The sequence below is a fragment of the Cervus elaphus genome, chromosome X (genome assembly GCF_910594005.1).
Source record: "Cervus elaphus chromosome X, mCerEla1.1, whole genome shotgun sequence".
Taxonomy (NCBI): Eukaryota; Metazoa; Chordata; class Mammalia; order Artiodactyla; family Cervidae; genus Cervus; species Cervus elaphus.
In genome coordinates this window covers 164,720,983-164,745,840 of record NC_057848.1, presented here as the reverse complement: position 1 = coordinate 164,745,840, position 24,858 = coordinate 164,720,983, and the positions used below count along the sequence as shown (strand labels likewise).

At 45.0% G+C, this 24,858-nt stretch overlaps 1 protein-coding gene across 2 annotated transcripts; it reads left to right on the top strand.

Moving 5' to 3' along the window:
* The first annotated feature begins 6,990 nt into the window (after window positions 1-6,990).
* LOC122690150 (holocytochrome c-type synthase) lies at window positions 6,991-16,695 on the top strand. 2 transcript variants are annotated; one of them, XM_043897164.1, is made up of 7 exons: window positions 6,991-7,147; window positions 7,727-7,876; window positions 10,226-10,377; window positions 11,161-11,309; window positions 12,087-12,206; window positions 14,348-14,434; window positions 15,211-16,695. In XM_043897164.1, exons 2-7 carry the CDS (start codon window positions 7,759-7,761, stop codon window positions 15,407-15,409), a joined length of 825 nt encoding a protein of 274 aa, XP_043753099.1. In that variant the 5' UTR covers window positions 6,991-7,147; window positions 7,727-7,758; the 3' UTR covers window positions 15,410-16,695. The 2 variants fall into 2 exon arrangements, with proteins under 2 accessions (XP_043753099.1, XP_043753100.1); XM_043897165.1 differs by having other exon boundaries at window positions 6,997-7,044.
* The last annotated feature ends 8,163 nt before the right edge of the window (window positions 16,696-24,858 follow it).

Genomic DNA, 24,858 nt, shown 5'->3' with positions numbered 1-24,858 from the left:
CCTATTCAAATTCCAATGCATTTTTTTTCACAGAACCAAAGAACAAAGAATCCTAAAATTTGTATGGAATCACAAAAGACTCCCAAACAGCCAAAGTAGTCTTGAAAAATAAGAACAAAGCTGGAGGCACTACAAAGGCTGATTTGAAAGCTACAGTAATCAAAATATGGTATGGTACTGGCATAAAAAGAGACACATAGATCAATGGAACAGAATAGGGAGTCCAGAAATAAATCCATGAATATATGGACAAATAAGTTACAGCAGGAACCAGGAATATACAGTGAGGAAAGAACAGTCTCTTCAATAAATGGTGTTGGACAAGTGCACAGCCACATGCAAAAAGAATGAAACTGGACTGCTATCATACACTACATGCAAATATTAACTCAAAATAGATTAACAACTTGAATGTAAGGCCTGAAACCAGAAAACTCCTACTAGAAAACACCCACAAGTTTACAAAGCAGTAAACTCCTTGACGTTGGTCTTGGAGGTGATTTGGCAACAAAAGTAAAAATAAACAAGTGGGACTCTATCAAACTAAAAAGCTTTTGCAGAGCAAATAAAATCATCAACAAAATAAAAAGGAAACATACCAAATGGGAGAAAAAATTATAAATCATAGATCTGATAAGGTATCAATGCCATATACATACATATATACATATATATATAAACTCATACAATTCAATGGCAAAAAAGACAACCCAACTAAAAAATGGGAAGAAAAACTGAATAGATATTTTCCCAAAGAAGATATATAGATAGCCAACAGGTATATAAAATGCACTCAAAATCACTAATCCTCAGGTAAAGGCAAATAAATCCAGATGAGATATCACATCACACCTGTCAGAATGACTACTATCAAAAAGACAAGAAAAAAGAATGAGGATGTGGAGAAAAGGAAACTCTTGTGCATTGCTGGTGGAAATGTAAATTGATGCAGACACTACAGAAAAAAAGCATGAAGGTTACTCAAAAAATAAAAAAAAATAGAACTACCATATGATCCAGCAATTCCATTTCTGGTTATTTAGCCAAAGGAAATGAAAACACTAATTTGCAAAGATATATACACCCACATGTTCATTAAAACATCATTTACAATAGCCAAGACATGGAAGCAGACTAAGTGCCCATCAATGGATGAATGGATAAAGAAGATGTGGTATTTGTATACAATGATTATTATTCCTCCAGAAAAAGAATGAAATCCTGCCATTTGAGACAACATGGAAAGACTTTGAGAGCATTATGGTAAGTGAAATAAGTCAGAAAGAGAAAGATAAATACCATGTAGAATCTTTAAAAAAAAGACTCATAGATACAGAGAAGAAATAGGTGGTGCCAGAGGCTAAGGGTTGGGGGCAGGGTAAAATAGGTGCAATGGTGAAATGATACAAACTTCTGGTTATAAAAAAGTTCTCAGGATATAATATACAGCATGACAACTACAGTTAATAGTACTGCATTATATATCTGAAAATTGCTAATTGAGTAGATCTTAAAAGTTTTCATCACAAGAAAACATTTTGTATCTAAGTGTGTGATGGATGTTGACTGGACTTATTGTGGTGATCATTTCCCTGTATGTACATATATCAAATCATTATGTTGTACACCTGAAACTAGCACAACATACACCAACTTTATCTCAATTAAAAAAACAACCCCTCCATCACAAAAGTAATGGGAAAGATGGAATTATGGGAGAAGCAGAGAATTGTGGGGGGAAAATAGAATTGTGAGAGAGGGTAATTCAGGAAAGAATAAAGAATTGTGGAAAGCATAGGGAATTCTGGGAAAGAACACAGAGATGTGGGAGACACAGGGACCTGTGGGATAAACAAAACTGTGGGGGGAGGGAAAGTGGGTATGGGGGAAATTGTGAAAGAGATCAGAATATTATGAGAGAAAAGAATTGTGAGAGAGAATGAATAATTGTGGAAGAGATAGGGAATTATAGGAGAAATGGAAGTATGGGAAAGAAAGAAGAATTGTGCAAGAGATGAGGAATTGTGAGAGCTCTGAGAACAAAATAACACTTTGTAAACAGAAGTAATTGCAGGTCTGGAAAGGAGACTCATTTTACCAGGACCAGTCATAAATTTTGTTTGTAACTCTAAAAGAGATTCAGCTTTTCCTCTTTGCTAAACCCTGGGTCTGACAGTAGCAGTTCATTTCACATTACCATGGATTGGCAAACCTGTTTACACTGCCTGAGTATGTGCATGCACACAGACACACACACACACACACACAAAAGGACACAAATGCACACATGCATATACACACATACACACAAATAAATACACGCCTTGGAAATTTCATATGTGAGCAGAAATAAACCTAATAAAATGGCTGGGAATTTTTTTTAAAACCTCCTAAAAATAAAGCAAAATGGAAAAGTGATAGAAAATGAGAGAAAATATAAGAAAATTATACTGCCAGTCTAGGAATCTAACATATGAGTAATAGAAGTTCCTTAAAAGAGAGAATGAAGAAAGATGAGGGGAGCAAATTACTAAGAAAATTAATAACATAAGAAAATACTGAAACAGAACAGGACCCTATGGTCCTTGCTCCCCTACCATATCCTCTGCCTTCCTTTTGCCTGTGGAAAACTTTAGTCAAAGAATAAGTTTAGTCAGATAATTGAGAAATGCTGAAACAAAGGAAAACAGTCAAAGGAGACTAAATAATAATAATGTAGTCATTAAGCATAGTCAAGGACCTTTGGTTCTTTCTCAAGGGCTATAGATAATATTCTGAGCCATATTCTGTGAGCTGTCTTATAGATACCAAAACAATTCTGAGAACTGACCACAAAGAAATGGGAACAAGTGGACCCTGGGACAGAAGATTAACTGTACCTAAAACAATCAAGATGATGCTGGTCAGACCACTGATGATCAATTTGAAGATGACTGTTAGAGATGACTATGCTGTCTCTGCACGTAACCCCCGCCCCCCACCAAATCTGTCTATGAAAGCTCTCAACTTTTATAGACAGAGGGAATCAACCTTTGGACAGATGTCCCCCACCCTCCCCCTCAGTTGCAGGCATCTAAAATAAAGCAACCTTTCCTTTCCACCAATCTGGCCTGTTTATTGGCTTTTGAGTGGCAAGCAGCCAGAGCCACCATAAACTCCTTTCGGTAACAAGATCTCTAACATGAAAGATATGAGTATTCAGAATGAATGGGCCCATCAAGTGCAAAGCCAGTGAAAGCAAAGAGCACATCTTTTCAGACCACTATAAAGAAGAGAAGATCCTAAAAATATCGAGGAAGAAAACAAAAAAAAAAAAAAAGAAAGAAATGACATCTGATTTCTCAATATCAACAATGGAAACTAGAAGATAATGACACAATTACTTAACAATTTGGAATGAAATGTTTCTAAGCCTAGAATTATATATCCAAGCTACCAGTCAAGTGGGAGGGTAAAACACAGACATTTTGGATTTCCAAGACCTTAAAACCTGATGTGCTCCCAAAACAATGCAAAGAAAAATACACAGCATCCAAGAACCAGAGATCCAAATCAAGACAGGAAAAGGTTGACAGCAAGGTCCAGGAAGACAACAGGCAGAAGTCATTTCAAACAGTCTAGAACTGGGCAGTGGCAGAGGTGAGGTGTTTATCCAAGAGTGAAGACTCAAGGGAGTGGGGGAAAGAAAACATATACAGTAGTTACTTGGAGAAATAAATGGCAATCCACTTCAGTATTCTTGCCTGGAAAATTCCATGGACAGAGAAGCCTGGCAGGCAACAGTCCACAGAGTCACAAAGAGTCGGACACGACTGAGCGTACATATAGAGCGAAAGCGAAGTCGTTCAGTCATGTCCGACTCTTTGCGACCCCATGGACTGTAGCCTACCAGGATCCTCCATCCATAGGATTTTCCAGGCAACAGTACTGGAGTAGGTTGCCATTTCCTTCTCCAGGGGATCTTCCTAATCCAGGGATCCAACCCCGGTCTCCCGCATTGTAGGCAGACGTTTTACTGTCTGAGCCACATATAGAGTAGTTGATATATTTGAATGCTGACAGGTAATCATTTAAAACTAGACAAAGGGGAAAAAGGAAAAATAAGGATTAAATTCTAATGGAAATTTTGTACAAGAAAAACTGTCACCAGCAGTCATTACAAATATTTTTATAGTCATAATAATGTAGATACTAAAGTCCTAAAGGAAATCAGTCCTGAATATTCATTGGAAGGACTGATGCTGAAGCTGAGGCTCCAATATTTTGGTCACCTGATGCAAAGAGCTGACTTATAGGAAAAGACCCTGATGCTGGGAAAGATTGAAGGCAGGAGGAGAAGGGAACAATAGAGGATGAGATGGTTGGATGGCATCACTGACTTGATGGACATGAGTTTGAGCAAGCTCTGGGAGTTGGTGATGGACAGGGAAGCCTGGCGTGCTGCAGTCCATGGGGTCACAAAGTCAGACACGACTGAGCGACTGAACTGAACTGAATGTAAATACTAAACATGATTTATCCAAAATGGTTTATAACTATTGGTAGAGGGGATGGATGCACGTGTATGTGTGTGCACGTTTGTGTTAGCATGTTACTTAGAATGTGGAGGGACAAACAAGAAGAAACAATTCAGAAAGTGGAAACTGAGGCCGAAGGTGTCCTGCCACAGTCTTCTCACCCACCTACTGCTTTTCCTGTAACTCCCAGCATTAGTATTAGTAGCTCCTTCTCTATAATGCATTCTTCTACTTATTCCTTCCTTTCTATCCACTTCCTGCACATCAACCTCACAATAGTCACTTTTTCCAAAAGGCCAGGAATAATCTGCACATCCATATACTGAGATGCAAATATGGTTATTTGTCTGCATGCCCATCTCTTCAATTACCAAAGTTTCTTGCCCTCTTTGTGAAACGTGCCCCTTTGGAATCTGGTGAAGTGTGTTATCTTCTCAAAACAGTATTTTTACGTGTATAAAACAAATTACAAAAGAAGCCAATTACAGTCGCTCCTCAGTATCCATGGGGGTGTGGTTCCAGAACCCACCACAGATCCCCAAACCCAAAGAAACTTAAGTCCCACAGTCAGCCTTCCATATCCATGATTCAACCACTCCCAGATTCTAGTATTTATTGGAAAGAAAAAAACCCACATGTAAATGGACATGTGCAGTTCAAGCCCATGTTATTCAAAGGTCGACTGTATATTGAAATATAGTTATTAGTTATCAATATATTAAAAAAAAACAGATTGTGTAGGTTAAAGGATAGGTTGCCCAGGAAATACACACCAAAGTAATATAGTTTTTTAAAATGATGTCTTGATCCAGTTTTGAGGCTCTGGCTAGAGGCTGGTCAGTTCCCTGACTTGAGCATCTAAGCCCACAGCCCCCAGTCACCTCCCTTACTGGGATCTCATATTCTGGGCCACTATCTACCTGCCCTCATCACCCCTGGGCCAGGTACCAAACAACTGGGGATAGCTCCTATGCTCCAGAGTCTGCTGAAATTATTCAAGTCTGCCAATCCTCAACCTGCTTGCCCAGCTTGCTGGCTACTCTGTCCCTGTGATTTCCCAGGCAAGAATACTGGAGCTGATTGCTGTTTCCTCCTCCAGGGGATCTTCCCCACCTAGGGATTGAAACTGTATCTCTTGCATTTCCTGCACTAGCAGGTGGATTCTTTACCACTGTGCCACCCTGGAAGCCCTCTTTCCTATGGAAACCGTAATAAAGGCTCATGCCCACAGTTCCCTTCTCCATCCCTGCCTAGTGGTCAACCCCAGTGCCCCCATGTGTGGCACCTCATGGTGTGATATGTACTCTGACTCTTGGGATCTGTGAGTATAATAAACTATCTTTTTAATAGTAGTCATTTTCTGTCATCAAATCTAAGTAAAATTACGCTTATTAAAAAGGCTGAGATTCCACAAGATTTGTGCATACAAACGTCCTCATGAACAACTTTGAGAGTGATGGAAAGTCAAGGCAAAGGGAAAAATCGAACTGTGATGCAGTCAGAGTGGGAGCCTCAGCTCATCCTAAGAGCAGCTCTGAAGCTGCGATGGCCTTCTGAGTTGTCCCCCTTGAGGCTAGGGGCCTGGGCTTAGGTGCGCTGCAGCCTATCCCCAGAGAGGGAATATGATTTTGCCTGAAGCGGTTCTCTTAGGCACGGGGCAATTCCCGGAAAGAGACTTCAGAGATGCACTAAGGGGATACAGAAAGACATATGCTTTTTATTTACATTTTAAATAACAAGATAAACTTACTTTAATTTTAAAGTAGTAATGAATAGTAGTATTTTGAGACAGAAATAACAATCATATGTAACATAATTTCTCTGTAATTGCTATCAGTGCCACATATAGCTAACACTACCAGGATTTGTCGCCTGCCTTCCTGATGGTAAAAAATACTTTCTGTTAGAGGCAAGCGAAAATACAGACCTTCAAATCCACACAGATGGTTGGATGGCATCACCGACTCAATGGACATGAGTTTGGGTAAACTCTGCGAGTTGGTGATGGACAGGGAGGCCTGGCGTGCTGCAGTCCATTGGGTCGCAAAGAGTCGGAAACGACTGAGCGACTGAACTGAACTGAAATCCACACAACCTGTTAAGAAGACCTGCGGAGCCGAGAACTTTTGTTCATTTCTGGACCTCCAGATTCGGCCACAGCTCTGCATACCTACTGATGTTTCTTGAGTCATTACTATAATTAAAACTGACGGGATACAACTTAAAAGGTAGAAATTTTAAAACTCTTCCAATGCAACGCCTCCGCAGCTTAAAGCGCCTCGCCCTACGGAAAGTATCTGTTCAAGCCGAGAGGGCTCTGTCGGCTCCGCCAGGAGGGGCAGGGCCAGAGAAGGGCTTTACCTTTATTGGCCGAGGAGGACAGGAGGGGCGGGGCCTACTCCATCGTGATGGACGGAAACCCTCCCCCTTCTGCCGGTGCGCCCGCCTCCCACGCGCCCGGAAGTCCTGCCTTCGGAAGAGGAAGTAGCGGCGTGAACGAGAGCCGGCGGTGACCCGGGCAACAGCGGTGACCGAACGAGGGGAGGGGAAGGTGGTGGCGGAGGTTTGCTGCCACTCCGCGCCGGAGTTGGCGGTTAGAGGCGGGACCGGTAGCCGGGTACAGGAGTCAGGTGCGGAGGGGCAGGCTGGCTGAAGCAGAGGCCGGGGGCGGTGTCTGGGATCCCGGGACTCGACGGTGCCACACGCGGGGACCCTGCGAGGAAGACTGCGGCCGCGCTGTGCCCTCCGCTGACCTTTCCTTCCTTCTTCGCGTCTCTTTTCTGCGCCATACTCTTCCCAGCCCCCCAGCCCCTTGCCTACCCCTAGTGCCGCGGGTCTAGTCTGGACTCGGTGGGCTTCCTCTCTCATCGGATCACCACCTCGGGACCCTCTTTCCTCCAACCCCGGGCCTACAGCCCCCACGCTATGACATGGTTTCTCAGGGACCGCCTCACTTCACCCGCCAAGTCCACACACCCTTAGAAACGTCCCCCCAAAGGTGTAGATTTCACACTAGTATGTCCCAAAGGGGGTGATCTCTTAAAGCTGTCCCTCATCAAAGTGGAGGGCGAAGTGGAGCCCCTGCCCAGTACATTTCTATAAAGGTGACAAGAAGGAAAAACAAGGGTTGGCCAGATTAAGAATACTAAGAGAGTAGGGGGAACCCAGGCATCAAGCACTCATCTCTGGTTTGGCCCGTGTGAATTTAGAATCGCTTGGATTCAACACTGCGAGTCCCACCATGGGCTTGTCTGCATCCACCCCTGCTGCTTCGGTTCAGACCTCTACCCCTGCTGCTTCAGATCATCAGACAGCAGCCCCAACGTCTGGATGCCCAATGCATGAAGGGAAAGTGAAAGGTAATGGACCATTTATCTAGAAGATAAAAAGAGAATTCTCAAAAAGAACTCTGAGGAGGCGGTATAGCATGCTGGTGAGGCTCCTAAGGCCTGGGAGTGGGGTGACCTGGGTTTGGTCCTTCTGTTGTTACTTACAGGGTATGTGACTGTAGACAAATGACTTCTCTTAAGTCTCAACCCATCATCACCTGTAAGCTGAGGATATAGTATTGCCCAGGGTTATGGTCATGACTGAGATCGTGCATAAGCGAGGAGGGATTGCTCCATACATCAGCCCCCACTCCAACAATTTGCTATTGTCTACTTTAGTGGGTTTTTAAGCTGGGGAGGCAAGCCCCCCGTCAGCCCAGAGGACACTTGGCAATGCCTGGAGGCCTTTCTGCACGTTGTAACTCAGAGGGGAGGATGCATCTAATGAGAAGACAGGAGTGCTGCTAAATATCTTACAATATACAGTGCAGACCCTGCAACAGACAGTCACCTGGCCCCGGATGTCGAGAGTGCCCAGGCTGAGCAGCTTTGGTCTAGATCACGTTGTCTTTCTTTATCCAGACAGCTTTACTCCTCCCTCTGGTGGATTACTCTCTGTGTAAAAAATAAGTCATTGTCTGATGGACTTGCTGTTCATTTTTTTAGTGCAAAAGTGAGACTTGAAATGCTTTCCTTTTTCATTGGTCCACCTGCCGCTTTTGATTGTCTTTGTAAAAGTATGTCCTGAATCCACCAGATGTGTGACTTCTTGTTTCCAGACATGAGGGCAGGAAGCAGTTAGCATGCTTACCTAGTGCTGACGCTTCCTGTGTTATAGCTGTTCATTCCTTCGATCGGCCCACAAGAATTTGCTCCCTGCCCACCCTGTGCCAAGCACTAAGTGGTTTTTTTTTTTTTTTCCCACTGAGAGAACAGCAGTGTCTAAAACAGACAAAAATCCTTTGCCTAGTGGAGTTTACATTCTCATCCTCAAAATCCTGCATGGTACGTCCCCCCCCCCCCAACCCCTTGTTTCGTAGTTAAGGAAACTTACAAGTCACACAGCTAGTAAGTGGCAAAGCCAGCGAAAATTCTGGGGCCTTGAATAAGGACCAGTCCAGAGCTCTAGGGTTTCTCCTTACAGGCAGAATGGAGGCAGACTTGGAAGCAGCAGGTGTGTGTCTGTTCTGAGCATCCCCAGAAAGCCACACAGTCCTGTCTAGGGTCTGATTTCATTTGCTGTGTTCCTAGGAGAGCTGTCAGATGAATTTGCATTAGGAAAGAAGATGGGTGTCTGGAGGAGACTGAAGGGGCTACTGGTTCTCTGATATGAAAAACGTAAACAGGATTTTCTTTCCAACCCCAGTTGGGACCAGTGCGCCAGAAGAGACTGGCGAGGAGAGGGGTGGAACAAGTCTCCCTCCACCCCTCAGTAGATAGCTCTGCAGGGTCCTCGCAGAGGACCTTTTGCGTGTAGGGTGCCCAGAGTTCAGTGTCTCCTTGGTGTTCACTGCTGCTGCCTAAGATAAGGGTTCCTTTCCACCAGCTGTGTCTTCCTGGGCCATAGCTCTCCCCTTGCCTGCCCGCCTCCTGTGTCTATACCGCCTTCCCGGCCCGCACACTTGTTTCCAACAGCACCCGGGATCCTTGGGCATTGACTCCCCCGCCTGCTGCTGTTCCCGAAGTGGCATCTGGATCCCACGTGGACTGGGGGACGTTTTCTTTAGTGGGTGCCTTTGCTTGATGAACTTGCTATCCCCTGACAGTGAATCGCGCCTCGGCCAAGTGGTCTAGTTTTCGTCCTAGAGCAGGACACAAGCACAGCAGCATCCTGAATCTTCTCCACGACCCTTTTGGATGGCTCCTCTGCTCATTTTTATCTCCTGTCCCCAGTCCCTGAGAGAAGACGTCCATAATGAAAGCCTGGCCTCCTGTGCCCTGGTGGGAGTTGGGTCTTGTCTGGAACTGGGGAATAGAAAAGTCGGGGAGACCCATTTCACAGGGGGCCCTGCCCCCAGAGGTACCTCTGTAACAGCTCATAGCAATTCCCTGCTCTGTTTCCTAACACCCTGCTGTGGACAGTACCTACTCTTGCCAATGCTGAGACTCTGGGGCTTTATTTTTCTTGGGGGAGTAACACAATAGGAGAATGGGTACCCATTTCTCTTCCGAGGGGAAGGTTAATTTATGGAGCCTCTTCCTGGTCTGTAGGATGTTAGATTGTCGGCCGGCTTAGCTCTTGGTAGCTGTGACCAGTAGAATCCTGACTTTGGCTGTGCCGGTGATCCCTGGTCAGACATTTGACTTTTCAGGGCCCAGATTGAGAGCCAGATGTCCTGCCTTTGTGGTGACGGTGTTTTCACCCTTCGTCTCCTTCAGGCTGTCCAGTGAATGCCGAGCCATCGGACTCAACCTGTGGGAGCAAAACAAGCTCTGTGCCTGCACACCAGGAGCGCGCTTATGAGTACGTGCAGTGTCCCATCACCGGCGCCAAGGCTGGGAACAAGGAGAACCTGGATCCTTCTAACCTGGTAATCCTCGACCAGCCCCTCGCCTGGAAGTTTTTAATGTAGGGATGCTCTTACAGGCTCCCTAACTACAGGCTGCTAGGATTGATCCTTCTGTCCTTTTAAAACGGAGAAGTCTGATTTTCCATCCATAGTGAAAAATCTAGACTCTGTCACTAAGTGTAGTTTCAGAGCGTGCCTGGGAAAGCCATGGGCTGTCCCCAAGCGCCAGAGCAGACTTACCTGGAATCAGCCACACCAGAGGATGTTGCTTTGGAGGTAGAGTATTTGGTGGGCAGGAGATCTATTAGGAGCACGGCTAGAATTTGGAAAGGTGTTGCTGGTTTGGAGAAACATCATAGACACACTGCAAGATTGGGGTGCCTCTTAGGGCACAACTGGGTGCCAGCCGCGTGTGACCGCCAATGACAGAATGCCATCGAGAAAGTGGTGGTATTCTGTTTTGTATACATATCAATACACATACACATCTATCGCCCCATCTTTTCCAGAAATTTGTAGCAGTGCCTGCCCATCATGGTATTAGTTTTTCCTTTCTAATCCTTGAGAAAGAGACCAAATGTTTGACTGTAGCATGTATTTACCATTTATGTGAACTCAACAAGGAAAAGATTTTCTGCGCTCTGACTCTTCACAACTGAGAGGCCTGAAACTGATGTCGCTGGTTTAATAAGGAAACTGGGCTGTGTATGTGATGCCTTGCTTGCCAGGAAGTAATTATGTTGCTTGTTTCTACTTTGTATTTCCAACCTTTTTTTTTTTTTTAAACCCACTTATTTTACATAGATGCCACCTCCTAATCAAACACCAGCCCCTGACCAGCCGTTTCCACTATCTACTGTGAGAGAGGAATCGTCTATTCCGAGGGCAGATTCAGATAAAAAGTGGGTTTATCCTTCTGAACAGATGTTCTGGAATGCGATGTTAAGGAAAGGGTGAGTGAGTGAGCATATTCCTGAGGCTATAAATTTGCTTGTGAATCTACCCTTTTTAACATTTAATTTTTAGATGAATCTAATCTAAGAATTAAATGTTAGAGGTTTTATCCCCCAGGTGTACAGTAAATTTTTATACTAACCAACTGATTTTTCAGACTTAACCAGAATATAAATGCAATGTATTAGGATTCTCCAGAGAAACAGAACTAATAAGATATATATATATATATCTTACTATATGTATAGAGAGATTTATGGTAAGGAACTGACTCATAGTTATGAAGGTGGAGAAGTTCCACAATCAGCTCGGCAGGCTGGAGAACCAGGAGAGTCTATATTTCAGTTCAGGTCCAAAGGCAAGAAGAGAAACCAATGTCCCTGTTGGAAGGCAGGCAGGCAGAAGGAGTTCCCTCTTGCAGAAGCTCCGCCTTTTTGTTCTTTTTGTTTTGTTTCAGCTTTTAGAGCTGGGCCTTCTCTGCCCATTTAAATGTTAATCTCATCTAGAATAATGTTTGACCAACTATCTGGGTACTCCATGGCCCAATCAAGCTGACACATAAAACTAACCCATCACAGCCAGTAAGTTTTTTTAAGCACCACTGCTACATAAAATACATAGAAAAGGGGAATTTGTGATACTAATTGAAAAAGTGTCACTTGAAAAATCGAGGGATCCTTGATATTTGGATAAACCGGATTTTTGGTGACACAGTGAAATGAATACATGGCATTCTCAGTAATCTTTGTCAAGTTTTACCAAATGTTCTTTCCTAGGTGGAAATGGAAGGATGAGGATATTAGTCAGAAAGACATGTATAATATCATTAGGATTCACAACCAGAATAATGAGCAAGCTTGGAAGGAGATTTTGAAATGGGAAGCCCTTCACGCTGCGTAAGTATGTTCGAGAGCTTAAAAAACCATTCTTCCAGCATCATCCTGATTTCATAGCTGCTTTCTATGAAAGAAATACAGAAGAGCTTTAGTCCAACACTGTGCTATTCTATTAAAACATTTTAGGTAGCAGGCCTGTCTCAGTGACTTGGTGACAGACTGCCCCACTCAGCCACGTAAAATGCCAACTATTAAATTATGCTCGTGGGTTCAGTGAGTCCCAAGTGCAGAAAGGACAGAGCAGGGATGGCTGGTCTCTGCTCCCTGATGCGTGGGGTCGCAGCCACCAAGACTTTAGTGGTCAGGGATGGCTGGACAGCTGTGGGCTGGAAGCCTTCGAAGGCCCCATTTACTCCTATGCCAGCTCTCAGCTAGGACGCCTGCCCATGGCTTCTAAATGTGGCTGCTTTGGCTTCTTCACACCATGGTGACTGGGTTCCCAGAGCTAGAGTTACAGAAAGCTCCAGGGACACTGCATCTCTGTGATGACCGAGTCTGGGAAGTCCCATGGTGTCACAAGCCTGCCCAGATGCAAGGGGAGGGGCTTAGACCCCAGTTCTCAACAGGAGGAGCATCACAGTCCATTCCAGGCAGAGCACAGGGGCTAGAAACTCTAAAATGCTCTCTGCCCCAAGGGAGCTGGGAAAGATTTTGTTCACACAGCAGCATGTATTGAATCCCCATCAGGAGTAAACATCAAGAGGCATCTTTGCACATGATCATTTTTCTTGGGGAGATGAGGCTTCCCTGGTGGCTCAAATGGTAAAAAATCTGCCTGCAATGCATAAGACCCAGGTTTGATCCCTGTGTCAGGAAGATCCCCTGGAGAAGGGATTGGCAGCCCACTCCAGTATTCTTGCCTGGAGAATCCCGTAGTCAGAGGAGCCTGGTAGGTTGCAGTCCACGGGGTTGCAAAGTTGGACACGACTGAGAAACTACACACTTTTTCTCTGGGAGACTAGCCAAATGCAGTTGTGAGTTAGTGGCGATGGGCCATCAGTCTGTTCAGAGCCATGGTCCTCACACCTGAGCTGCCTCAGCATCACCTAGGGGTTTGTTGCAATACTGAGCGCTGGGCCCTGCCCCCAGGGTTTCTGATTCAGTCAATCTGGGGTGAGCATTTCCAGAATGGTGCCTGTTTGAGGGCTCCACCTGGAGAAGGGTAGGGGATGGGGCGTGTCTCCACGAAGCCAGATGTCATCATGGTTGGTGGCTCATGTTTTTAATTCGTGGCAAAATGTGATTAACTTCTTGGACAAAATCCACTTAATGTGGAGACCTATGCTGCAGGTGTGCTGTTGTTAAAGCTGAGAATGAAAGGAGCTTGGCTAGTCCTTAGCTGGGGGCCCATCACACGTGGGATGCTTTGCTCCATCCCAGTTCATTAAAGAGACCTGTCTAGGCCAAAGCCTGTCTTTCCAGTGACAGCAGCTGCCAAGACAAGTGGCCTCTTGTATTTTCCACTCCCCCTGCAGGGGACAGTGCTGTGTACCTTATGCCAGATGACCATGAGACTCCCCCTGCCCCACCCCGGGCCCCCGTGAGTTTGGGGGTGGGGGTTGGCAGGGCATCTAGAAAGTTCAAGCCCAGGGTCTGCCCAGAGAGTGAGTAGATTGTCTCAGCAGGACCTTGTTCCCCCACCCGTCAGCTTGTGTACAGTTATTTAAAGAGATGGTCCAACACTGATTACATTAGTTCCTAGGGAGAGCAGCGGTTTTCTTCCTTCATGAAGGTTGCTTGTTGGTTTCAAACGAGAGAGGCGTTGTAGGGTTTTCTTACATTTATCTGGAAAAAACCCCAGCTGCTCTTTGTGCAAGAGGAGAGTTCCTGCCTGATACCTGACCTTTTTTCCTGAGAGTACACCATGTGGACAGGCCCTGACCCCCGACTCCTGCCAAAAGCAGCAGATACTCAGAGGGAAGGGGAGGGAGTGGCATGCACTTGATCCAGAAGTTAAAGCACAGTATTTTTTTTTAAGCATATAGGGATATTTCTGTGAGGTTTTTCAAAGTTACCTTTCTCTAATATTATGTAAAATGTATACAGAAAAATGTGTGTCATGGAGAAACTGCAACGTTCGTTCTGTTTTTCAAGGGAAAGAGAGTTATCTTAATAGATATTTCTTCTTTGGGGATTTCTAGTGAGTGTCCCTGTGGTCCATCCCTGATCCGGTTTGGAGGCAAAGCGAAAGAGTATTCGCCACGGGCAAGAATTCGCTCCTGGATGGGGTAAGTGTCTGCAGAAATGTCCTGTTCCTGAGGTCACGGTCGGCTTGCTCTTGGCATTAAAACCAAGCAGTCGAAGAACTGCAGTGCCGTCTTGTGAACCAAGCTGCAGACCTCTTGTGCTCCCTCCAGGTGGCGCTGGCGGGCAGCTCGGGGTTCCTTCCCATCGACTTCTCATAGGCCTGACCGGAGTCCCCTTCTCTGTTCTTGCACTGTCCCCTCGCTCCTCCCGCACTCCGGCTCTGTCCGCCTATGCACGCCACGCTCCCTGTTGTGGGGTTCACAGCTCCCACCTGCTTCCCTTGTGGCTCAGCTGGTAAAGAATCCGCCTGCCATGCAGGAGGCCTGGGTTTGATCCCTGGGTTGGGAAGATCCCCTGGAGAAGGGAGAGGCTACCCACTCCAGTATTCTGGCCTGGAGAATTCCACGGACTGTATAGCCGACGGGGTCGCAAAGGATCAGACACGACTGAGCGACTTTCACTTTCCCCGGCATTTCTGCAGGTGCCGAGCTGACCTCCCCAGCCTGGCTGTGCTTCCTGCCACTGACCTTCTTCCCTTGTAGCAGATGAGCTGTCTGCTGATGGGGGCGCCTCCCACTTTCCAGCCCTACCTTCCCGCAGCACTGTGAACCGTGCTTATCGGAGTCTCACCTTTCATCCGAGGTGGACTCTGAGAGCCGGCCTCCCCACACAGTGCCCTGCTGGCTTTCTTGCCGCCCAAACCCCAGCTCAGCATCACACAGGCATGGTAAACCCCGCCAGCATGTCTTCATTCCAGGTACGAGCTGCCTTTCGACAGGCATGACTGGATCATCAACCGTTGCGGGACGGAAGTAAGATATGTCATTGACTACTACGATGGCGGTGAGGTCAACCAAGACTACCAGTTCACCATTCTGGACGTGCGGCCTGCTTTGGATTCGCTCTCGGCCGTATGGGACCGGATGAAGGTGGCCTGGTGGCGCTGGACTTCCTAAGCACTTCTTTGTCAGAGATGAGAAAATAGAAACAATTTTTTTTTTTCTGAGAAGTACATTAAACTATTTTCCCCAAACTGAATTGCACTCCTGACGTAACAGGGATGTCCAGGGGGTCACCCTACCTTCTATGCCACTTAGCAAAGGGTACTCAGCACGTGCTCTTGAGTTCTGTTTGTACCTTACAGTTGACGGCACATCATTTTAAGTTTTCTTCCCATGTAGAAAAGTGGTAGGCCCTCCGAGTTTTTCCTTTAACTGCAGTATTGCCTGTGTATTTGATCTAAAAAGTCTAAACTTCTGCAAAAGACCTTTGCTGAAAATATGAAGAGAGCTGCTCTTTTCCCTCCCTGTTTTTTTTCCCTCCCTGTTTTAAATACTGATGCATAGATCTGAAAGCCCACAGGATGCTCAGCTTTGACCTGGTCCAATATTTTATTTAAAAGTGTTCTGTTAGGCTTTTTTATACAAGTTACCAGCATTTCTCAAGTCCATCTAATATAGTGGTGACCCCTGAAGAAAATACAGCCACACACTGGCAATGTACTCAGCCAACCTGAGGCGTGTGTGTCTTGCTCTCCAAATTCTAGCTGTTGTGATTTTTTTTTCAGACTGGACCTTGATCCAGAATAATTTCAACTCCCCTGCAACTTGATGGCACATGTGTGTTGGGAGTATGTGTCTTAACTTTTTAAGTATTTTCCTTTTAATTCCCATTGTTCTGTCATGTAACTGTGTTCCATGTAAGCAGGCTTCACTGTTCTGGCATTTGACAACTTACTCCCATTCTGGAGTTCATCCCTTCCCCTGCCTAAAGCCTTCCTCTTGTCCGCCTCGCCTGAACCTTGAAGGTCTGGCTGAAGTCACAACGCTAGGGATGGTCCTGCTCTAAAACATGGTATTTTATCCATTGCTAGAATTCACAAGGAGAATATTTTTCCCAAATGTAGAATGGTTACATCAGCTTACTCTCCGTTCACATCTGTTTTTTAAGGGACTTCTAAGTTTGCCACTGAAATTCTTTGTATCAGTCACCCACACACTGGTTGTTCAACTTAAGCAGCATGATATGACTGTTGGTGGTTTTTGTTTTAAGTGTTTATAGTATTAACTCATTTATCCTGAATATCGTGGAGTTAAGTTAGTACATGAACTTAGCAGTCTGGAGTGATTCATTTGGTATGAATGGTGTGTCTGTGTGGAGTTTCAAAAATCCAACAACCTTAAACTATGTTTCAAAATATTTGTGTATTTTCAAAGAAAATAAAACTGATACTTAACAGGTTTTGAAAATCTATTAAGAGTAATTTTATACTTCATCAGACAGAAATAATCTTTACAGAAATGACAGCTATAGTCTTTCTGCTGGAGGTAGCCATTTTCGTCATTGAGCACATACTTTTCATCCGCTGAGGAAAGGAGTTACTGTTGGCATGTTTTTTGGTCCTAAATGCCATTGAGTAAGTACAGGTTAAGGCATTATTATGAGAAACCAAGTGTTGTATCTGGAAACTGAAAATTGAGCCACAGGTGGGGAATCACCCCTTTTTAAAGGATTCTAATATTTCTTGAGAAAAACCACCTCTAAAATAAACTGTCTTGTGAACCTGATGACAAGATACACACTCCACCTGGGGAGAAAAGGCTACAGCCTCTTGGATGTTAGAGCTGCTTGGTGTCTAAATTATACTTGATCAGATCCAGGGATCAATACTCTGTTCTGATAGGAGATTCCATTTATAACTTGAAATCATTTTGGATATTCTCCCGGCTTTTAAGGTACGTCTTTCGTCATAGGCTATTCAGGATTAGAACAAAGTACTGCACTCGAGGTTAAGGATTAGCAAACAAGGTGGGGGTGCCAACTGGGACTGCAGATGAAAATGTAGTAGTGTTCCTAGTAGTGCCCTGACTCCCATCCACTCATGAAATGTTTATGACACTCTCCATCCTATCGGGAACACAAAAATGCAAAAGGTCCAGCCCCCACCTGCAGGGGACTCATAACCTTAGGGAGGACAGTCTATAAATGCAATGCTGATTTAAAAAGAGTTGTGTTAATCCATGGGTTAAATGCAAATTCACTTAAGTATTTTTTAATATATATTGAATATACAGTTACCAATTTTTTAATGAGACACAAGTACAGTTTATCCCCCATCAGCTACTCCTCCTTAACTGAAGAGTTGCACATTTCACACCTCACCGCTGCAACAACTATGGGAGTTATACCATGAATCATTTTTGTCACCATAGGCTTGAGGCTGTGTGTGGTGATCAAGAATACTTTTTCTTGAAAAGATACCTCCACCCCACCCCACCATGTTCACTGCAGCATTATATACAACAGCCCAGAACAACCTGTGCCTGCTCATGAATGAGTGGATAAAGAAAACATCATATCATGTGTGTGTGTACGTGCATACATGCTAAGTTGCTTCAGTTGTGTCCAACTCTTTGCAACCCTATGGACTATACCCTGCCATGCTCCTCTGTCCATGGGATTTCCCAGGCAAGAATACTGGAGTGGGTTGCCATGCCCTCCTCCAGGGGATCTTCCCCACCCAGGAATCAAACCTGGGTTTCCTGCATCGTAAGCAGATTCTTCACCATCTGACCCAGTAGGGAAGCCCAATTAAAGCTCAATTTTTTAAAAAAAGGAAAAACAAACCTGTGTCCTGGGGGCAGACGGCTGGTTTAGAGCCACGTCTCAGCCCTTCACTTGCTATGTAATCTTAATGTCTCTGGGCCTCAGCTTTCTTGGCCATAAAAAAAACAACTGAGTGGTTTTGTTTGTTTGGGATGTTGTTACAAGTACCATCGACTGGGTAGCTTATAAACAACAGAAATTCATCACTCACCGTTCCCGAGGCCAGAAAGCGTCAGAGTAAGGCGCTGGAAGATTCTGTGTCTGTAAGGAGGACCCGCTCCCTGGCTCAGAGATGGCGTCTTTGGGCTTGTTCTCGTGAAAGGGGAGAGCATGGGGGTCTCTTACAGGCCGATAGTCCCATTCCTGAGGCTCCACCCTCTTATTCTAATCACCTCCCAAATCACCTGAACCCACTGGGAGCCCACAGCCTGGAAGGGCTTGATGAACATCAGCTGTGCCTAGTCATTGACGAGGAAAAGGCGCGGCTAGGAATCAAAGAGGAACTGAGAAACAGTACCCACCCCTTGCCTTGCTTCTCCCAGATGAGTCTGTCTAAAGAGGGAGCAGAAGGTCTCCTTTTGATTTTGGTTACTCCTAAGAATTAGCTTGCTCTAAAGGAGCCCGTGTTTTTTAAAATTGCTAAAGGGAAAAAGATGGGTAGCAGTCTTTGACCTTTTAAAAACCATAAACATGACAGGGTGACATTTGGTTTTGTACTATGCCAGATCTGCTTGACAAAACTAAAGATTATAATTAGGCCGTTGTGCTTCCTAACCTGAGATGCAGCTCATGGTGTCCTCAGGATGACAAAGGTGTCCCCTCCATGGAAACTTCAAAGGTGCATGCCTGCTCAGTCCTGTCTGATTTGATTCTTTGCGACCTCATGGACTGTAGCCCACTAGGCTCCTCTGTTTATGAATTTTTTTACAGGCAGGAATACTGACCTGGGTTGCCATTTCCTCCTCCAGAGGATCTTCCCGACCCAGGGATCAAACTGACATCTCCTGTGTCTCCTGCATTGGTAGGCAGATTCTTTACCACAGAGTCACCTGGGAAACCCAACTTAATATGTCTTCAGATTAAAAACATTACAAGGTTATGTTTACTGCAAGTAAAAGGTATGCAAAATCAATTCAAAAGCAATGCATCATGTGGAAAGTATTCTAATATTTTTTTTTTCTGAAATCATAGCAGGTATTGAAAAATAAAGTTTCTAAGAAAAGTTTATTTGTGGGGAGCCTACATCTATTTGGGCAATGAGGCTTATGTTTATAGTTAGCTTTTACTTCATGCTTTAACATATACATTGTCACATGTGATGAGGGCTGCAGAAACTTCATATGGAGTGGTATAACACAGGAATTGTGAGAAATGATTTCACCCGTAACAGTTGAGTGGAGTCCTGATGGATGATTAAAGGATATTATCTTGGAGCTCTGTGCAGAATCACCCTTTTTTTAAAAAGAAGATTATTTATGACCACACTGGGCCTTGGTTGCTGTGCACTGGCTTTCTCTAGTTGCAACGAGTGGGCGCTACTCTCTAGCTGCAGGCTTCTCTTGTTGTAGAGCATGGGTTCTAGAGCGTGGACTAGGGAGTTGCAACACTCAGGCTCAGGACTGGTGGCACACAGGCTTAGCTGCTCGGCATGTGGGATCTTCCCAGACCAGGGATTGAACCCGTGTGCCCTGCATTGGCAGGCAAATTCTTAACCTTTAGACCACCAGGGAAGCCCCAGAATCATCCTTTAAACACGTTGCTATACCTTTTACATTTAGGATGAGTTACTGTGATGAGTTCCTGTGGCCCTTCAATGGCTGGGTGCAGAATATTATCAGGATGGTTTTTGGCTGCAGGTAACAGACCCTGCTGGCACTTGCAACATTGGGTGTGTGCCTGGTCAGCTGTACCTCTCCAGACGACTCTGCCTTCCATGCACAATTTCAACTTCATCTTCATAGGTTTCCCTGGTGGTTCAGATGGTAAAGAATCTGCCTGCAATGTGGGAGACCTGGGTTCAATCTCTGGGTCGGGAAGATCACCTGGAGGAGGGCATGGCAACCTACTCCAGTATTCTTGCCTGGAGAATGCCATGGACAGAGGAGCCTGGTGGGCTACAGACCACGGGGTCACACTGAGTAGGACGTGACTGACTGACTAACATTTAATGGGCTAACTCGTTTCATCACCATCAGATGGCTTCTATTAACATGCTGTCTGAGCTTTAGATCCTTGCTTATGGCTAGTAGATAAGAGGTGGAGTGGGAGGGGGAAGTCTCCCACAACACATGGAAAATAAGGTTTCTCTTTAATCAATTTGGGTCAATTGGTACGAGGCCTGTGTCCTCATACCCCTCCCTTTTTACATTCCCAGGAGAGTTCCTGGTGCTTAGATTAACCAGAGGAATCAACTGCAGAACACTGCAGTGCCCACTAGAGAATTATATCACTAAACAATGATAAAATCCCAATGATAAAATGAAAAATAATTTCATTATTTTTCCTTCACTCTCGTAGATAGGCGTTTCAAATCTGGAGGTGGTGGCTAGTGTAACAGAAGAAGACAAGCTTGGGGATCTTCATTTCTGTATTGACTCTCTGCATTGGCTAGGGGGTTTGAATAATCACTTTAGGTCTATAAGGCTAACTCACTTTATTCTTCATATGGCTGAATAAGATTCCACTGTATGGATGGAGTACATTTTTTTTTAAAAATCCAGTCATTAGTTGATGGACTTTTGGGTCTTTCCATAGATCCTCCTAAAGGTTCCTTTATGAGCATAATTCTAGGTTTTATGTGGCCTATTTCTCTCACATTTGATGGACTAGGTGATGCCATGTTTTAAGCTAAGGAAAAATAATGTGCTTTGAAAACCTACTTCAGATTAGTTTTTACATGAAGTACATCAGTGGATGCACTCTTAAAATTTCACACCATTCCTGGTTAACCAGTGCTTTCTTTTTCCTCTATAAAATGGGCTTAGAAACAAACCAAAAGTCCATCAACTAATGACTGGATAAAAAAAATTGTCGTCCATCCATATAACGGAATCTATTCAGCCATAAAAAGAATGAAGTACTGATTCCTGCTACAAGATGGATGAATCTTGAAAAGAACGTGCTAAGTGATACAAAGGGCTGGAGACTGTTTGATTCTATTTATAGAAATGTCCAGCATAGGTAAATGTATAGAGGCAGAAAGTAGATTGGTGGTTGCCATAGTTGGGGTGAGGGAGGAATTGGGAATGAGTGCTAATGGGTGTACGGTTTTCTTTCAGGGGTGATGAAAATGTTCTAAAACTGATGCTTGTGCAACTCTGTTACTCTACTGGAAACCACTGATGTGTACACTTTAAATGTGTCAAGTGTCTGATTTCTAATTATAGTTCAATAAATCTACTTAAAAAACAGGGGGAAAATGTGCTAGCTGATCCCTCTATTAACTATATAGTCAGTCTACCAAGAGTCAGTAACTTAATTAAGTCAAACAAAAGAAGATGTGATATAAATGCATAAACCAAATCCATACCTACTAAGGAATGATTGAGAAGAGTTGAAAGCAGAATCAGTACAAATACGGCCATGAAATCAGAAAGGGTTGGGGAAATACTGTAAAAATCCAGGAGAACTCTCGGTTCATTGTTTCACGGTGGTTTCTTCGATTTGCTGCAAAGAAACTGGAAGTGGGATGTTAGACAGTGCTGTGGATGGACCAAGAATGCAAAACTGGGCCCTCCCACACCCAGAGAAAGAAATGGCTTCAGCTCCACAGTGGAAACTTAGTAAACGGTGTCTGTTTATGTGCTGTTAAAACATAAGACAAAAATCATTTTATGATCTCCTGTTTCACCTGACTTAAAAAAATATGATTCCATACTGTTCAGGCAAAGTATTGCATTAGAGCAACATTTTGGATCTTGCTGCCTTTCCCCCTCTCCACCTCTCCCCCATCTGTGGTCTCACCAGCTAGATGCTCCTCAAAATTTTGTGGAGATCAAATCCCCTGGAGGGCTTGTTAAAATGCAGATTGCTGGGCCCCATCTCCAGGGGCCTGATTCAGTCTCATGAGAATTGGCATTCCTAAGAGGAGAGTGTGCCCAAGAGATGCTAATGTTGCTGACCGGGGTCTGAGCTTCACTGGACTCTGCATCCTTCAAATCCTCTGCACTTCCATGCACCCCATCTTCGCGATGTATTTACAATTGCCATGTATTTACAATTGCCACGTATTTACACAGCCATGGGTCAAAGTCCCAGGTAGGAAATGGGAAAGCGAAGGTTACATGTAAATGCCACTTGTCCTTTGTGACTTATTCCCAAGGGTTCCTTGACCTCCTCCTGCTCTCCTCGGTTCTGAATGTTGCACAATCCCACCTTTGTCTTGTTTTCATAATAAAAACCTTTCCTTGGAAACTTCATCCTCTCACATCACTTCAGTAAGCGATGCTGGGGCGGTGGGGGGGGTGTGTGGGCAGAGGACGATGACAATGGGGTGAATGCAATGACCTCTCAGCTGGGACAGAAAACCCCTCTGTTAGTGGGTGCTCTTTCTTTGTGAGTCGTGGTCTCAAAACGCAAACCCTCTCCTGGTGGCCGCTCCCTTGAGCTGCAGAGGTGTTCTGGGTGGTCTCTGCTCCTTGAGCTCTGTTCATCATATTCAATTGCAAGGGCATAACAAACTGCCACAATCGAAGTGGTTTTAACAATAGAAATGGATTCTCTCACAGTTCTGGAAGCAACAAGTAAGATCAAAATGTTGACAGAGCTGTGCCAGAAGCTGCTAGAATGTCTATTTCAGGCCTCTCCCCCAAAGTTCTGGCAGTTCTTGGCTGGTGCTAGAACTTCAGTCTTCACAAGGTGTTCTTTCTGGGTACATCTCTGTGTCCCCGTCCAAATTCCCCCTTTTTATTAGAACAACAGTCATACAAGATTAGGGCCCACCCTAATGACCTCATCTTAACTTGATCATCTGCAGAGACCCTGTTACCAAATAAGGCCACGCTGGCAGGTACTGAGGGCTAGGACTTCAACATCTTTTCCACAGTGGACACAACTCAACCCATAACATGCTCGTTTGCAGAATGGCTGTGAGATTTCTCATGGGGGCCAGGCAGCCTGTCCCCCTGGTGTCTGAGAGCTGTCACTGCCGAACGGCTTCTTTGCACACTTCGCTCAGCAGTGACACGGCACACCAGCACCGCCCTGGTCCCCAACAAGTCTCTGCCCTTTGGCCAAGCTTGGCTGTGCTCAGGGCCGCAGTGACATCTGCCCCTCCAGATGGGCTCAGCGGCTGATGGAATTCTCCTGGTGGGAGGCCAGGGAAAGGGCAAGGCAACCAGCTCACCTCCTGCAAAGTGCCAGGAAGGAAAATGAAGCAGGCGACCCACCTGCCCACAGCCTCCCCTCATGGCAGACTTTCCCAAGCAGGTTCCCAACCCAGATTCTGAGTCTTTGACCAAGTAAAGTGATCTGAATTTAGGAGGACTCTGAACACTGATTTGCTGTGATCCTTTCCTGCGTGATTAAACATGTTTCTGATTCATTCTCTAAGTCATTTCCCCTGCTGGAGAAGACCCACTCAGAACCCCAGACATGGCATCAAGACGGCTTTAAGCTGAAGACATTTGAGATTCAACAGATGCAGAAAAAAGCCTTTTAGAGCTTGCCTTATCTGACTAAAAGCAACTTGTGGGAAATGAAGCTACTATAAATCCCCTCTCTGGGGGAGTTTTATGGTTCCGAGGGAGACAGAAAGACTGCTCATACCTGTATAGACCATCCTTATCACAAACTTTCTTATCTCCTGTCTGGTTTCCTGAAAACTCGCTTGTTTTTTCAAACAAACCTATTTGCTTTGCCCTTAGAAATTGTTTCTCTCCACTGCCTTTTCCCTACTAGGTTAGGTCTGTAAACCTTTAACCATTTAAGGAGCCAGATACTTCCTTTGTTGGTTTCTGTGTGCATGTGAAATAAATCCTTTTTGCCAGGCGATTAAGAGGGTATGGGAAAGTTTTTTCCCTTCAAACCCACTCCAGTATTCTTGCCTGGAGAACCCCATGGACATAGAAGACTGGTAGGCTACAGTCCATAGGGTTGCACAGAGTCGGACACGACTGAAGTGACTTAACAGGCTCACACACACACACACACACCCTCTAAGCAAATGTGGGCATCTTGTTTGTAGAGAAACAAGAAACAGCTTTGCTCCCGGAGGTTCAGTTCAAACAGCACGTCTGCACACTTGGATGCATGCATGCTCAGCTGCTTCAGTCATGTTCAAATCTTTGTGAGCCCATGGACCACAGCCCGCCAGGCTCCTCTGTCCATGGGATTCTTTAGGCAAGAATACTGGGGTGGGTTGCCATGCCCTCCTCCAGGTGATCTTCCTGACCCAGGAATTGAACCTGCATCTCCTGCGTCTCCTGCATTGCAAGTGGATTCTTTACCCACTAGCACCACCTGGGAAGCCCCACACGTGGATGGCCCACCACCAAATCCTGGTTCTGTCACCTTCCAGCTATGCAACCTTGGGCAACTCATTTGATGTCACTCTGGGTCTTTCGTGCTCCCTGGAACATGAGGATAGTCATGATTCCTGTCTACTGCTTATGAGGGGTGAAAGAGTTAATGTGAGTGAAACACTTAAACCAGAGCAGGTGTCGTTAATAAATGTTAGCTCATCATGCTGCATAAAAACCACTGGTGAACAGATGTTGGTCAAATTGAATTGAGAGAATCTTCTGACCTTTCTGTGACATCGGGGGGCCTGCAGTTGGGGCTGCTGTTGTGTGCACCATGG